Consider the following 14,941-nt stretch of genomic DNA (forward strand, 5'->3'; position numbering starts at 1 on the left):
GCCTTCCCCCTACAGCCCGGGGCACTGCTGACTCACCGATCGCAGGACAACACAGTCCCTGTCCCATCTCTCCTCTCTCCTGCCCTGTGATCTCCAGCTGCATTCTTTAGTCGGGTGCATCCCGTTGCAGGGTAGAAAAAGGGCACCGTGCTGCATTGCAGCCTGCAAGAGGTGTTTCCCTGCAGCCCTCAGCACCCTAGGAAAGAGCTGCACTCCCTCCCTGCAGCCTGGCAGCATGCCTGCTTCCTTGGCCACAAAGCCAGACAAGCCAAGTGCTTCCCCAAGGGAAGATTCCACGGACAAAACTCTTCCCACGTGCTTCCAGCCTCTGGGAGTGACTGTTGCAGGCCTTGTTGTGCTGGACCACGCCACAGCAGCATCCCCAGGCAGTGGGGCCAAGGCTCTGCCCAGCTGAAGGGAATCAGCCAGGGCTCAGTCCCTACAGCTTTTGTTGCTGCAAAATCTCTCCCAGCTGCTTGCTGTACTTTGAGCTGATGACAGTATGTCCCTTATCCACCTCCACCCTGCTCCCCAGAGGGAACTGCGGTGTCATTCTCTTCTCTGTTCTTCTCCAGAACCGGCACCAGGGCTGTGACACCATATGGGGTGTACATGTGGCACCCCATCAGTGCCTGCCTCTAAGTGCCACCATCCCGCCAGCTGCCTGCTGACAGCCACCCTGGGCCAAAAAACCTCTCTGCATCCTTCTACCCAAGCTCAGGACATTCAGGGCTGACCCACCAACTCCCAGTGTCTCGTTCACTGGAGCAGCAGCAGGGCATGGATGCTCTGAGAAGAGACCGGGGCAGCCCAAAGCATCCCCAGCTGGCCACAGCCTCATACCTGAGCCGTGGGGTGAGTTACACACCCGGCTCTTTTTGTGCTGGGAAAGCCAGAAAGGAAAAAGTCAACATCTCTGTGCCAGTGGGGGTTGCTAAGTGACGGCAGAGCTTGTTTCTATCCCGCCACTGACAGCGTGCCTACGCTGCAAGGGAAGGAAGTGAGGAGTAAGGGATGTAAACATGAGTACATTGCCAAAACTCTCCACAGAATCACCCTTGCCAAACATATACATTAGCTCCATGTTTTGGCTGCCAGCAGAGAAATGTTTACTACGTGTCAATTACTCCAGCCTTGGAGCATTTTACCTGCAGAGGAGGATTTGCAGCACTCATGAATTTGCCAGTTTTCCAGCTGAAATTGATTTCCAGACCAGAGTTGTCAGGCTGTCAGTAGCTGCAAGAACAGCTTCCATGAACTGAGATTTCATCCTTACATTGTTTCTAATAGATGGCTTTTGTTTTTCCACCAGGATGTGGCGTTATGCAGCATTTTGGAAGCACAACAGAAAGGCAGGGCTGGACAAGGGAGGGATGAAGGCAGTCTTTGTATGAGCTCCTGGGGAAGAAAGGGGATGGTTTTGCTAGAAAAAAAGGGCAGACGCACACAAACCTATGTCGTTAAGATTATGTGGAGAATTGCAAACTAAGTTAAAAATAGAGTAAACGCAGCACTGCTGATCTAGTTGAGAAATCTGCCATTGCTAAGCTAGGTGGATAATAGATATCTTTCAGAACAGTGCTCATCACAGAGGAGCTTTAGAAACTGCATGGGGGCAGGCACACTTCAGCTCCAGTTTCAGCCCTGTTTCTCCCCTGTGCTGTGCTGAACTCACCACAGAAGGAGGAGAATCACTGGAGGGGTGACTGGGTGGTGACAGAGAGGGCACCTAGCCAGGCTGCCAGCCTTTATGTGAGGCAGGCAGCAGGCCAGCCCTGCTCTCTTGGGCCTGGGAACCATCAAAAGCACTTATTAAAAAAGCATCTACTCTCTTTGCGTAGTTGCAGGTTAGCCCAGGGAGAAAGTAGGGCATCCATCTGTCCCTCTGTGGGAAGGGGAACAAGGGAGGAAGCATCAGAGAAGGGATCTGAACAGAGCAGTTCCCAAAGCAGAACCTGCTGGCAAATGAAACTGAAAATACATCCCCAGCTGCTGGCAGCACAGCTGCCATGGCGCATGCCGGGCACCAACAGCCCCCTCTCCTGCACAGGGGCAGTGCCCACATGGTCCCCACTGCTTCAGGGGGTGAGAGCCTGTGGGAAATGGATTTTGAGAAAATTCTCAAAACCTGACTCACATAGTGTGCATCTGTATGCAAACCTTGAGATAAGAAATGCTGACTTAGTAATGCCAAGGAATAGGACAGACATTGTTGAGAGAGAAATGGAACTAGAAACAAGTTTCAAAGGATGGTTTTGCAAATAAGACTAGATACTTTAGAGAAATAGAACTATGAAAGATGCATTGTAGTAGGACCCACGAGGGGTATTTTCAGATGATTGGCTTTAAGGCATTTACAGCATGGTGTGGCAAAAGCTGATAGGCCAAGAAATGCTTATAATGTATTGTAATTAGGAAATAATTGGCTTCTGATTGTGATGGTGTGAATTATAACATCTGTATGGTCTCACCCTTCACTTGAGACTGAAAGTAGAATAAAAGTTTTTAAAATGCCTCTCAGTTGCCCCATCTCTGGGTCAGAAAAGGGCTTAATCAGACAAGAGCCTTTTGGGGTGTCCTTTCCATGGCCCCATGGAGCTGGGGAACTGCAAACTCTCAGCTCACACACCCGCTCACTCTGCTTTCAAAGTGGCAGAGGTTTTCCCACAGATGGAGGAGAGCTGGATCCTTCCAAGCAAGGAAGGGGCAGCCCAAACCCTGTTGGGCCAGGGGTGTGTGAGCTGCAGGGCTGGGAGATGGCCCAGCAGGGATGCTGAGACACAGATCCCTCCTGGAGCTACTTCTGCTGTGCTGTTACCTCCCTGGGCCGTGGAGAGGTGGCTGGGGAGGGTTTGCTTTGGGAAGCAGCTCTCAGAAAGGCCGGTTCACAGGCTGTCCTCTCTCAGGCTGCCAGTGGCAGAAGGGAGCATGGAGTGAGGGTGCAGGATCACTGGCAAAGCAACAGTTTGTCACTTTGCTGTCTGCAAGCCGGTCACTTTGGTACCGTGTCTCAGGCTCATTTTGGCACCAGCTATTGCAGGGGAGAAAGACAAGCCCCCAAAAATAGCTTCTGATGAATGAATGAGACTCTGAAGGCCCATAACCAGCCAGGACACACAGGCCAGCTCTTGAACGAGCTCTCTGGGCAGGATTGGGGTGCTGTGGGAACATACCAATGGGTATTTTCTGGCTGCCCTTTTGTCCTGCAGGAAGGCTGACCGGCACTAGCTGGGTGAGTGGGTTGGTGTGGCCATGAGCCTGAGCACAGGGCTGGGTCCCTGCTGGCCCTGGGGCAGAAGGGTCCCAAGCTCAGGGGTTTCAGTTCAGTGGCGATGGCTGGAGAGATTCAGAAGGGGGAAAACATAGTGGGATGCAGTCTGGGGAGGGTGAGCGGTGAGGGGGCAGTGGGGTTCAAGGGGCAGCTGCCTGCTCCCAGGACATGCCTTTGAAGTGCAGAGGTGACTGCAGTTTTTCCAGGGGTGTGGGTGCTTCACAAATAAGCCTTAGGAAATCACTGCAGGCCTCAGAGCACCCCTGAGCGCTTTATTCTCACAGCTCGCAGCCCACCCACACACATCCACAAGCAGGCTTGGAGCAGGCCTGGGGCTCTGCAGACACACCAGGAATGCTGGAGATGCAGGGAGAGGCACCACCAAAAGGAAAGGAGCAAAAGAGTCAGAGGGATGCTCTTCCCAAGGTGGGAAAGCAAGGAGGACAGACCCAAACCCACAGTCCTGCCAGTCCCACAGCACCTTCCTCAGGAAGCACCTTCCCGTGCCAGTGCCATCCCTCCAGCATGCCCAGGCCAGAGCTGGGCAGCAGCGCCAGCCACGGGCGCCTCCCCGCAGGAGGCCCGCTGTGCTGGAGCGGCAGCAGAGCCCCCTCAGAGCACGAGGACGGCCTGCAGCACGTCCGCCAGCGCGTACGAGCTGTCCCAGGGCTGGCCCGGCTGCCGCAGGGCCCGCTCCAGCGCCCGCGCCCGCGCCCCCAGCTCTGTGGGGCTGCGCCGGCCCGCGGGGCCCGGCTGGCAGAACAGGATCTCGTTGACCTCGCCGTGGATGCGGCGCGCGTAGAGCAGCGGGAAGACGGCCCTGAGGGCGGCCAGGACGGACTCCTTCAGCCGGGCGTCGCGGCACACCAGGTTGAGCACGAAGACTCCTGCAGCAGGGCGAGAGGGAGGGGAGTTCAGAGCAGCCCGCACAGCCCACCCTGCTCCCTGCCACCCTGTGCCACCCCGGTGAAAACGTCTCCCTCACCGGCGTCCCCCCGGTGCCCCTGGCCCTGCTCCACGTCCCTGCTGCCACACGGGTTGTGGGTGGCCATGAGATCTCTTCTCAGGTACCGCCTACGCCTTCTGCTTCCAGAAAACTCTGCTGGCCCCCTAGGATGTCTTAGCCTGTCTCAGGCCACCCACTCCATCCTGCTGTCGCCACAGTGCCCACCGAAACACCCAGATGCAGGACCCGCCAGGAGAAGGGGATATCATGCAGCAATCCTGGCTGTAGCCACTATTCTCCAGGATGAGAAGCGGTGGCACAGCCCCAACTCCACCCAGAACTGGCCAGCCTGGCCATGGGGACATGGCCAGACCTCCCTTCCTACCTTCTGGCTTGAGGATGGTTTTAACTTTCTGCAGAAAGGGCTTCTCCACAAAGGCTGAGGGTGGGCAGCTCATCCCCACCGTGAGGTCTTTGCTGTCCACATCAAACATGATGGCATCATACTGGGCTGGCGCTGCAGGACAAAGCACGGACAGTTGTTATCCTATGGGACAGAGGTGAGCTACACACATAGGAAGGCCAAAGATGGGATGGTCAAGACACCCTTATGGGTGTCTTCTCTGCTGGGGTTTCTCTTTACAAGCCCTTGGTGCTGGGGGAGGTAACAAATCTCAGGTACTCTACACAGGTTGGCAAGGACAGGCTGTGAGCTGCAGACACCTGGTGAGGCTGGAGCTTGTGGCACAGAGCAGGAGATGGGCAGGAAGAGGAAGCAGGTAGTGACAACAGCCCAGGACTCCACTACCCAGCATGGCACCCACTGGGCTTGATGGGGCACCTGAAATGCTCTGGGAGATGGTACCTTCAGCTGCCAGCTTGGCCACGTAGTCCAGGCCATCGGAGACGTGCACCTGCATGCGGTCACCCTGGGAGAAACCGAACCAGCGCATGGCCACTTCCAGCATGGAGGGGTCGATCTCCACCACGGCCACGCGGGCCTGCGAGAAGTAATCATGGACGAAGAGGGGCAGGCTGCCCCCGCCGAGCCCCACCACCAGCACTGCCAGCTCTCCTGCCAACCGACAGCACCCAGTGAGCCACCAGGATGCCATAATCTCCCTGCTCGTCCTGCCCACCGTCCCCAAACCGCTTTGGGAATGGTGCACGGGGCACCTTGGCCAAAAGAGCCTTTCCCCAAGGGGCTGTGGCGTGGGGACACCTGCCCCAGCACAGCCACCCACTGCTGGCCTTGTCACCTGGGAGGGCGTCGGGGCCCCCCAGCAGGCAGAGCCCCGCAACCATGGCCTTGTGGTGCTCACAGCACAGGTAGCTCCTGTCGATGGCTCCAGGTGGCTCAGTAGGGCTGGGTTTCTTCTTGTCCCTCCTGCTCTTCTTCTGGCCTGAGTAACAGGAGACACCAGCCAGTAAGGCAAGGGGGGAGATGGAACTGCTTTCTGGGAAAAAGCCACCCCCAGCCCTGTCCCACCCATGGTGTAAGAACACTCCCAGGGCTGCTCTGGGGCACGACAGGCAGGTCCCAGCAGGACTTCTACCTTTTTCCTGTATTGCTCTCACTCTGTGTCATCCTAAAAAATCAGCCTTGGCCCCTGCCCCGTGTACCTGGGAGAGGTGTGGGGGCCAAGAGCCGAGCCTCAGACTGCACCACGTTCCTGTTCTGGAGGAAGATGAGGCGGCGGAAGTAGCAGGTGCCATCTCCCTTCACGTCCTCCACGACAAACTCCCCGCTCAGGGGGCTGCTGCCACAGTGCCGCACCGCCCGCACCCCGATGTCTCCTCCCACAGACAGGAAGGGCACCTGCAGGGAGGAGAGGGGCTGCTGGGAACGAGGAAAGGCTACAGGAAGAGAGCTTGGCATTCCCAGTGTCCTGACTATGGCTACAGAGCCAGGACGAAGCAGGCACAATAGAGGAGCAGTGGGATGCCACAGGAGAGCTGGGGAGCTGCACTAGATTCACTCCCGTGGTGAACACAGGGAATGCAGCAAGACTTTTTGCTCAGATGTGTGGAGCTGGGGCAGGAAGGAGAAGACAGAAGGAACAGAAGTAAAAGCCAGGATTAAGACAGGGGTGCTTTTAGGATTTCTGGATCTCTGCTTTTCTTGGGATGCTGGGTTTTGGAGGGCAAGGACTTTGTACTGAATCCTACCACACAAGCACCTCAAATCCTGCCTCCAAGCACAGACAGACAGCTGGAGGGAAAGCCAAGAGAAGCTGCACCTGAGGCCCATCTGCCCACCAAGACATCCAGCTCATGCCTTGCAGCTTGGTCTCCCTTGGAGAAGAGGGTTTCCCTGCTGGCAGAGAGCCAGCCTGGCCTTGTTTTGGGAAGCCCAGCCAGGGGGCAGGCAGAGTGGGCTCACCTGCTGGCGGGCAGGGAGGCCCGGCGGGGCCAGCTCCATCACCTTCCCCGAGAGCTCTGCCTGGATGGCGGCCATGCCCTCGTAGCGCTGCTCCCTGTGCAGGGCCACCGTCAGCAGGCGCCCGAAGCCCGCGCTGGCCGCCAGCTGCCTCCGCCCTTCCTCCGTCCCAAAGAGCCACTCGGTCTCCCTGCCCTGTGGGACTGCAGAAGGGGCTGCCATCAGCCTGGGCTGCTCCTGGCCCTCGAGCCTCCAAGGGAGGAGCCACCGGGAATGGCAGGACATTTAAGGGAGGGCTAGAGCCGTGCACTGTGACCATCAAAAGAGCCAAGATTTCCCCCGTTTTGGGCAGGCTCATGCAAGAAGCTGGAAAAGCCACATCTCATTAGAAGGGGGGCTTCCACGGGCTCCTGAGCTGTCTCCAGGCTCTGCTAAGCCCCAGCTTTGCAGGGATGCAGGGGGGGAACGGTGCTGCTGGCAGAGGCTGACACATCTCTGTGAGTGCAGCCCCAGGGGTCTGGCCCTGCAAGCCAGGACACCCACAGGGAGCAGCAATGCCTTCCCAGCCACAAGGTGCTAACTTGGCTGTCACCAGCATCCAGGCAGGAATCACCACCTTGGAGGCAGGGCAGGCAGTGTCCCTCTGCCCAACAAGCTCTGTGCCACACCTCTGCTTGCACCACCAGGCAAGCACATAGCCCACTGCAAAGCCAGGACTAAAACATCAACCGACAGGTGGGTTCTTTCCCTCTCCAGCCCCAAATTCAACAGGCCCTGAAGGGCTGGCTGGTTTTGCAGCTCCTGGCCAGGGCAAGCACCTGACTGTAGCCTGGACAGGCTGTACTCACTGATGAAGATGGCAAAGTGATTGTCCCGGGAAGGTTTCACCGAGGGGCTGTCCACCACGTGCAGCGTGTAGCGGGGCTTCCCACTCTCCTTGTCACACAGATCCAAGGAAACCTGTTCCTTGCAGGGGGTTTTGCTGATCTGGCTGCAGAGCAGGGCATAATGCTGCCTGTCCTTCACCGCTGCCACCAGCCGCTCCGTGCTCTCCACCCGCATTGGCTTGTCCTGCTCCTCAGGGCAGATCTCCAGGATCCGTGCTGCTGAGCCAGGCATCTTCCTGAACTTTGTCATCACATACACGAAGACCGGCAGGACAAACTGCTGCTGGTCCCCACCGCTGGCCACCTGGTGGACACGCACCACCCAGCCTTCCTGGGAGAAGTATTCCACGGCTTTCTTCAGCACGTGGGCCTGAGCCAAGGAGACGCAGAGGTAGCGCCCTCCTACCTGCAGGACCCGGCTGATCTCAGCAAACATCTGGTCCACTTTGGTTAAAGTGGCCTCCTCCTCATCGGTCAGGAGGGCATCCAGTGTGCCTTTGTCCAGGACCACTTGGAAGTGGGCGTCAGGGAAGTCCATCTGGAGCATGTCCATCAGCAGGTAGCTCATCCTGGGCCTGGTGCTTGCGCTGCGCTCCCGCATCTGGCGGATCACGGCGTCGCTGACGTCGATGTTGACGATGTCCTGGCACATCCCCACGTCGTACATCTGCTCGCTGAGCTCCGAGTTCCCACAGCCCACCACGAGAACCTGGGCAGCAGCACGAGAGCAGCGTGATGGTGAGAACACCCTGGAAATACCCCCACACCATTTTAGGAGCAAATATCAACGTGTCTGTGAACACCACACCCTCAGGGCCTGCAAACTCACTCTCCATGGCCTAAGATAACATGTCCACAGAAAACAGTCCCATGGGCAGAGAAGTGATGCATCTGCTGCATGCTTTTTTGAGAATCATGTCGGTGCTTTAAGCCCCAGAGCTGCCCAGACCAGGGCCACTCAGGGGTCTCTCCTGTCCACTTGCTAAGGCACAATGGGGGCTTCACATCCTCTGTGTCAGACCTTGCACACAGAACCAACTAGAACCAACCACTGGAAAAGAGCTCTGAGAACATGGAGTCCAAGCTACGACCAAACACCACCATGCCAATCAGGCCACGGCACCGAGTGCCACATCCCGTTTCTCCTTAAACATCTCCAGGGACGGTGACTCCACCACCTCCCTCCAGGCAGTCCATGCCAATGGCTAAGCGCCCTTTCTCTGAAGAAATTCATCCTCCAAATGTCCACCCTAAACCTTCCCTGGCGCAGCTCAAGACTGTGTTCTTTCATCCTGTTGCTGTTTGCCTGGGAGAAGAAGCCAACCCCCAGCTGGCTACAACCTCCGTTCAGGGAGTTGTAGAGAGCGATAAGGTCAGTCCTGAGCCTCCTCTTCAGCAGGCAAACAACCTCAGAGCTCGCCGCCCAGGAGAAGCCCGGAGAGAACACAGCGCTGGCTACCAGCCGGGGCTCACCTTGTCGCGGGGCCGCACATACTTGTGCAGAACGGGGCACAGCTCCGGGAAGGCCCCGTACCACTCGAAGGGCCGCTGCCCGCGCTGGCGGAAGAACCGATCCCAGTAGCGTGCGGAGCCGAACTCGGCGGGGCTGCGGGGCAGCAGCTCCATGGCCGGGCCGGGCCGGGCCCCGCTCCGCTCCCGCCGCCGCCGCGCCCCACGTGTCCGCCGCGCTGACCGCTTCCGGCTGCGCGGCGCGCCCGCCGCCCATTGGCTGCCTCTGCCCCAGCCGCTCCCCATTGGCGGCGGCTCCGCCCCGGCCGCTCCCCATTGGCTACGGCTCCGCCCCAGCCGCTCCCCATTGGCTGCGGCTCCGCCCCAGCCGCTCCCCATTGGCTGACTCCGCCCCGGCCGCTCCGCGCTCCACCGCGCAGCGGCCCCGGCGCGCCCCCGCCCGGTGCCGGTGCCGGTGCCGGTGCCGGCTCCGGTCCGAAGCCGCCCCCGCATCACAACCGCACAGCTTGAACAGCGCGCAGCCGCTGGGCTCTGCGGCACTGCTGAAGCAACAAAAAGAGCGAAAAGCGAGGCAGCGGTGGGTTCAAAAGGAGCGGCTTTAATGGCATCCCGCAGCGGCGGGAGTCTCTGCCGGCGCTGCGTGTGACATGCACAGCACCTGCCTTGGCAGGGGGTTGGACTAGGAGCTCTCCAGAGGTCCTTTCCGACCCCAGGAATTCTGTGTGCTTGTGGGAGCCCACGGCTCGGGCTCTAGCTGGGAGCGGGGCGGGGCTCTGGCGAGTCGCTCTGAAGAAAGAAGGCTGAGAGCTCGCTCAGCGCCCGGTACCGGTGTGAGATGGAGTTCTTCACTGCCTTGGGCATTTCAGCGTAGCTGCAGGGGACAGAAGCAAGTGTCAGTAGCAGGGACACTGCAGCACATCCCTGGAGCACCGAGAGCTCCCCTCTGCCTCCCTGCTTGGCTCAGCGGGGCATCGGTAGTGACACAACCCCTGAACTGGGGGTTTCCCATCACCCACCCTCTTCTGATCCAGGAGGACATTTCTCCCTGATGCCCTTCCTCACAAGCAAGTTCTCCTGGACACCCTTGACCAAGGTTTGCCTTACACAAAGAGCCGTAGGTAAAACACCACTTACGTCTGGTTGTAGCCATTTGGCTGAAAGCAGGGATCCCAGCCAAAATCCCGAGGGCCCCTGGGTTCCACTATCAGTCCCTGCCATGAGAAAGCACAGAACAACTTTAAAAGAACACCAAAAAGCACAAAAAAACCCTCAAGGACTGCACTTCCCTTGCAGTTACATCTCAAACACAGACAGAGACACGCAGCCATAGCTCACGCTGCAGCCACCACAGGCCCTGCAGTGTGCTGTCCCCTCCCCAGCTCCTCCCCAGGGTGTGACCAAAATCAGCAGCTCCAAACTCACGCTGCCCTATGCTGACAGTGCTCTGACCTCTCCAAATAACAGAGCTAAGAACTGAACCTGAGTACAGCCCCGTGAGAGGGAGATGGGGCTGAGGAGACCGGGGTACCGTGCACAGTTCAGTGAGCACCACTGAACACAGGGCTGCACCCTCGGCACCCCCCTCCCGCCAGCTGCGCTCTTCCTAAGCCTGCTCCCAACATTCAGCGACCCAGAGGCCACCACAATTGTCCTCAGCAGAGCCAGCGCTGCCAAGAAAGCCCCAGCAGAGCCCTCCTCCCCCGGCACGCAGCACCCACGTGGGTCTGGCCTTTGAAGAGCCTCACTGGCTCCTCCGGGTTCCCGCTGCTGAAGGCGAAGGTGCAGAGCGCGTAGGCGGACTTGTCCTCAAAGCCAGCCAGCAGCTTGTACAGGCCTGGGGGACACAGAAGGGAGCCTGGAGTCCCTGCTGCTCCCTGGGAGCGCAGCACAGCCACCCAGGCACGGATGTGTTCCACACGGCATTCCCAACCACCACGGGAGGTGACAAAGCTCAGGCACCAGGATCCCTGCTGTGACCGAAGCCAGAGCCTCGGATCTCATCTCCAGAGCCCTGCTATGAATTTGGGAGAGGAAGCAACCCAGCATGACTAAAGCCCCTGGTGCTTGAAGGCGATTAGTGCCCCTGTTAATGAGACCTGCACAGGATCTGCAGTCACACTCTCAACTGTGGGATCAAGGCACAGCAGGGGAGGGGAGCATTAGTGGAGAGGGGCTTGCCCTGAAGCCACAGGGAGCAGGAGATCTTCCAGGTCACACTGAGGACAAACAAGATGCTCCCACGAGCCCTGCCACCAGCCTGCAGCAGGAGCCTGGGAATCCAGGGATGGAACTACTGAGAAAAACAACAGCCTGGGAAGGAGGGCACAGAACAGGCTCGAGGAACCTGTTGGTTCCCCCAGCATGGGTAGGGAGCCACTTCAGGGGCAAAGGAGTGGATTACCCAGAGAGAAGTAACATAAGGGCAGTACCTTCTGGCTTGAGTTTCTCCAGGAACCATTTTCTGAAAAGGAAGGAAAGAGGGAAGATCAATTTTTGCAATTCTCTCTCAGAAATACAGGCATCCCTGTGACATTGTTGCTTACATTTTCACAGGCATTTGAATCCCTCTCAATGTGCTGTAAGATGACTCATTCTGGACTATTTACCAGGAAGGACAGACTTACCTCTTAAGCTGAAGGGGACCCAGTGAAAACAGCAGTGGGGTATTGAATTTACTGTATTTACTGTATATAAATACATAGTAACTTTGTTTTCTTCTGGATTAAAGCTGTCCCTCGGAGAACCTATGGGGCACTCATGGCAGAGTCCTGCTGAAAGGCTTGGTGCCTTTACTGCGCAGAACCTGCTCTTTGGACAGGTTCCCAAGCTGCCAGAGCAGGCACCACAGATTGGAAAGCAGAGCCAGCAGCCCAGGTCTGTCTCTCCATTCCTGCTCCGTGACTTACCACAGGGCTTAAGGAGCTCAGTGCAGCCCCTGGGGTGCAGGATGAAGGGCAGGGCACAGCAATCACCTCCCTGACCCCACTGCTCCTGGAGCGTGGAGCCCACCCTGCCAGCCCGTGCTCCTAACCCTGGCACGTGAAAGGGGAAACAGCCACTTACATGTAGGGTCCTGGGAGGCCCCCCAGGGCGTTGAAGCACAAGCAGGTGTCCTCTACTATAACAGGTCCCTGAACCTACAGCGACAGCCCAAGAGGAGGAGAACATTACACCTAAAGGAAGGCACTGCTTCCAAACCCATTCCCTTGCTCTGTCCCATCCTCGTGTTTCCACTTGACCTCAAAGGCAACACACACCAGACAGACACAATCAAACCCAAACTCCCACCAGGCAGGCCAGAGAGGCTGAAGAACAGTAGGGAGGGTTTCACATGGAGGAAAAACAAGCAGAGCTGAACACTCCCTGCCATCCTGGAGGACGAGGAAAGGGAAAGTCTCTGTGTTCCAGAGGCATGCCTGCAGGACACCCGTCCCAGAGCCAGCTCTGGAATGTTCAGCAGACATAAAACTCTTTGTCCTGCAGCCAGCGGGCCTGCACTGAAGGAGCTTCCGTGACCTCCCGCTGCTAGAGGGACACACCAGCATAAACCAGAACAGCCGGGTGATGGGAGAGCAGCGAGGTTGGGATGCCTCAGTGTCCCTGTCTGGGGTCCCTCCGCACCCATCCCGCCGGGAAAGAGGAAGGAGCGAGTGACCTGCCGGGCGGCTTCGCGGCATTTCTGCACCGAGATCTCGTCTGGCTCCCCCTGGTACTCGGGCACTGCGGACACGGGGATGGAGCGGTGCTGAGCACACGGCCGGGCCGGGACGAGCCGAGCCGCCGCATCCCGCCAGGGCCTGCCGACAACTTACGGTCAATCTTCTTCGCCACCAGCGTGTAGGGAGAGGAGTCCCCGAGGATCTGCGTGACCTGCGCAGGGAGAAGGGAGTGACGAGGGAGGGAGAGAGGCAAACCCGCTGGCCAGGCCCGGTCCCGCCGCCCTCACCTCCTCCAGTTTCTTGGCGTTGCCTGTCACGAACACGACGCTCCGCCGCGCCGGCGCCGCCATGCTGACCGCGCGCGCGGCCCCTGCGCGCCCGGCCACCAATTAGCGCCCGCGGCGCCGCCGCGCCCCGCAGCGCTCCACCAATGGGAAGCGTGCCCGCCCCGCAGCGTCCGGCCAATGGGAAGGGCGTCCGCCCACGCCAGAGAGGCGGGAACTGCCGGCCCGCGCCGCGAGAGGCGCACGGAGGGCGGGGCGGGTCGCCATGGCAACCGGGCCCCTCACGGCCCCGCGCCTGGTGTGCAACCCCGGCCTTCGGAACCCGCGCTGCTTTTCCTGAGGTACAATCAGCTGTACGTGGGGAATCGGCAAGGGGATTGTGCTCCAAGCTCTGCTGCTGTTCAGCCTCCGACCTCAGGCCGTCTCTGCACTTTATGTCATCAGATTTCCCGTGTCGGGGCGATCCGTCGTTGTTGGTTTGCTGCTGGTGGTGCCTCTCACAGCCAGAACTGTCCCTTGGTAATAATGTCTGTGCCCAGGACAACCCCAGCACTGAGTGACTTGAACCTAAAACTGATCAATTCTAGCAGCTCGAGGCAGTGCACTGATGAGGTAGCTTGTGCAGCTTTCCCTGCCCTGCCTTTCAGGTAAACACAGGAGCAGCTGGCGGCTGCAGCAAAAACTCCAGGCTCGAGTCAAGAGTTCTGTCCGTGGGGCCGGCGTGGAGCCCTGCAGGAACAGGTCAGTGCATGCGGGGAGCAGCCCTGGGAAGGAGCAGCAGCAGAGTCCCAGCTGTCCCACCTTGTAGCCAGGCCCCTCCTCACTGCCAGACCCTGCCAAAGCTCCTGCTTTACAAGGGGACTTCTCAGGAGGGACTTCTTTCCCCCTGGGTTGCCCAGCTGCCACAGCCAGGAGGCCTCTCTGCACCTGTGTCACATCCCTGCAGCCCCCCCTCTCCCTCAGGCACGGGGACCTGGGGTCACACCACAGGCTCACACAGCAATCCTGAGAGGAGGAATGCACTGCTTTTGCCAGAGGATGCCATTCCCTGTACAAAAGAAATCATGTGGAAAACAGCAGCTGATGGCCTGTCCTCTGCACAGTGCAGGAATGGGTAAAACAGACCCAAAGCTTGGGTGAAGGAGTTGTTTTTGTTGTAGAATCTCCTTCATAACATCTCCCAAGTGAAAACCAATCCCCAAGCATGCAGACACTGCTGGAAACAACACCCCTTCCCTTTCTGCTGACTGCAGTTCTCTCTGCCATCAGTCCAGGGTGGGACAGCACAAGCTGCAATATAAAACCACAATACCAAAGGAATATGTGGAGGACTGCTCTGTACCACCCCAAGAGCAGGCATTTCTAATGGTCTTTCCAGCCTTGTGGGAAAAAAAAATCTATAAAACGTAACAAATTCTATTCCTGCAATGTTTCTGACCAGGACTCCTGTGGCACCAAGGTCCTGCTGTGGGTGGCAGCAGCAGCAGCAGCAAAGGCAAGGCTGGGTTGTGGGAGAAAGGCAGAGGCACTGGCAGGGCTCTGCAGCAGCAGGAGTGAATTAACTCACTTTCCAGCTGGCAGGACATGGTACCAAACAGCTCAGTGAGATCTGCAGCCCCTCTGGAGACAGACACAGTCCCTCCTCATCCACCTTCATCATCCCTTGCAGGCAGAGAGTAGCCAAAGGCACAGGCAGGATGACTTTTGTCCCTTCCACTGAATGTATGATGTTAAAACCAGCCTATACTTCAGGAGGAAAAACCCAGTTTGCCTTTCTGACTCCCACCTGGAGAGATCAGCTCTCACAGAAGGCCCTGTTTACACTCCAGCTGGGCAAGGGAGCCTGAATCACATCCAACCCTCCAGGCTGCCGTGCTCACTCCTAATCCCCTTCTCTGCACGGGGCAGCACTCAGGTGGAAACTGTACAAGGTCCTGGGGGCAGGGTCAGAGGAGGAAGCTGGGACATGGTACTGGAAATTCTCTGGGGCACCACTTCCCCTCTCCAGAATAATTTCAAACACGTGCTTAGCAGGACAACGCTT

At 58.2% G+C, this 14,941-nt stretch overlaps 2 protein-coding genes across 3 annotated transcripts; both read right to left on the minus strand.

Annotated features, from left to right (window-relative positions):
* Nucleotides 1–3,515: 3,515 nt before the first annotated feature.
* On the minus strand, nt 3,516–9,164 carry METTL13 (methyltransferase 13, eEF1A lysine and N-terminal methyltransferase). Of its 2 annotated transcripts, none has more exons than XM_053949829.1 (8): nt 8,958–9,164; nt 7,446–8,193; nt 6,601–6,800; nt 5,841–6,036; nt 5,477–5,620; nt 5,083–5,292; nt 4,603–4,734; nt 3,516–4,158 (listed from the first exon to the last, which is right to left on the minus strand). In XM_053949829.1, the coding sequence occupies exons 1-8, from the start codon at nt 9,108–9,110 to the stop codon at nt 3,884–3,886; spliced, it is 2,058 nt and encodes a 685-aa protein (XP_053805804.1). In that variant the 5' UTR covers nt 9,111–9,164; the 3' UTR covers nt 3,516–3,883. The 2 variants fall into 2 exon arrangements, with proteins under 2 accessions (XP_053805804.1, XP_053805805.1); XM_053949830.1 differs by having other exon boundaries at nt 7,446–8,233; nt 8,958–9,060.
* Nucleotides 9,165–9,532: 368 nt separating this feature from the next.
* ITPA (inosine triphosphatase) lies at nt 9,533–13,007 on the minus strand. Its single transcript, XM_053949833.1, has 8 exons — nt 12,901–13,007; nt 12,767–12,824; nt 12,610–12,674; nt 12,018–12,091; nt 11,384–11,415; nt 10,673–10,788; nt 10,089–10,165; nt 9,533–9,825 (listed from the first exon to the last, which is right to left on the minus strand). The coding sequence occupies exons 1-8, from the start codon at nt 12,961–12,963 to the stop codon at nt 9,705–9,707; spliced, it is 606 nt and encodes a 201-aa protein (XP_053805808.1). The 5' UTR covers nt 12,964–13,007; the 3' UTR covers nt 9,533–9,704.
* Between the last annotated feature and the right edge of the window lie 1,934 nt (nt 13,008–14,941).

Source organism: Vidua chalybeata, chromosome 9 (genome assembly GCF_026979565.1).
Source record: "Vidua chalybeata isolate OUT-0048 chromosome 9, bVidCha1 merged haplotype, whole genome shotgun sequence".
NCBI lineage: Eukaryota > Metazoa > Chordata > Aves > Passeriformes > Viduidae > Vidua > Vidua chalybeata.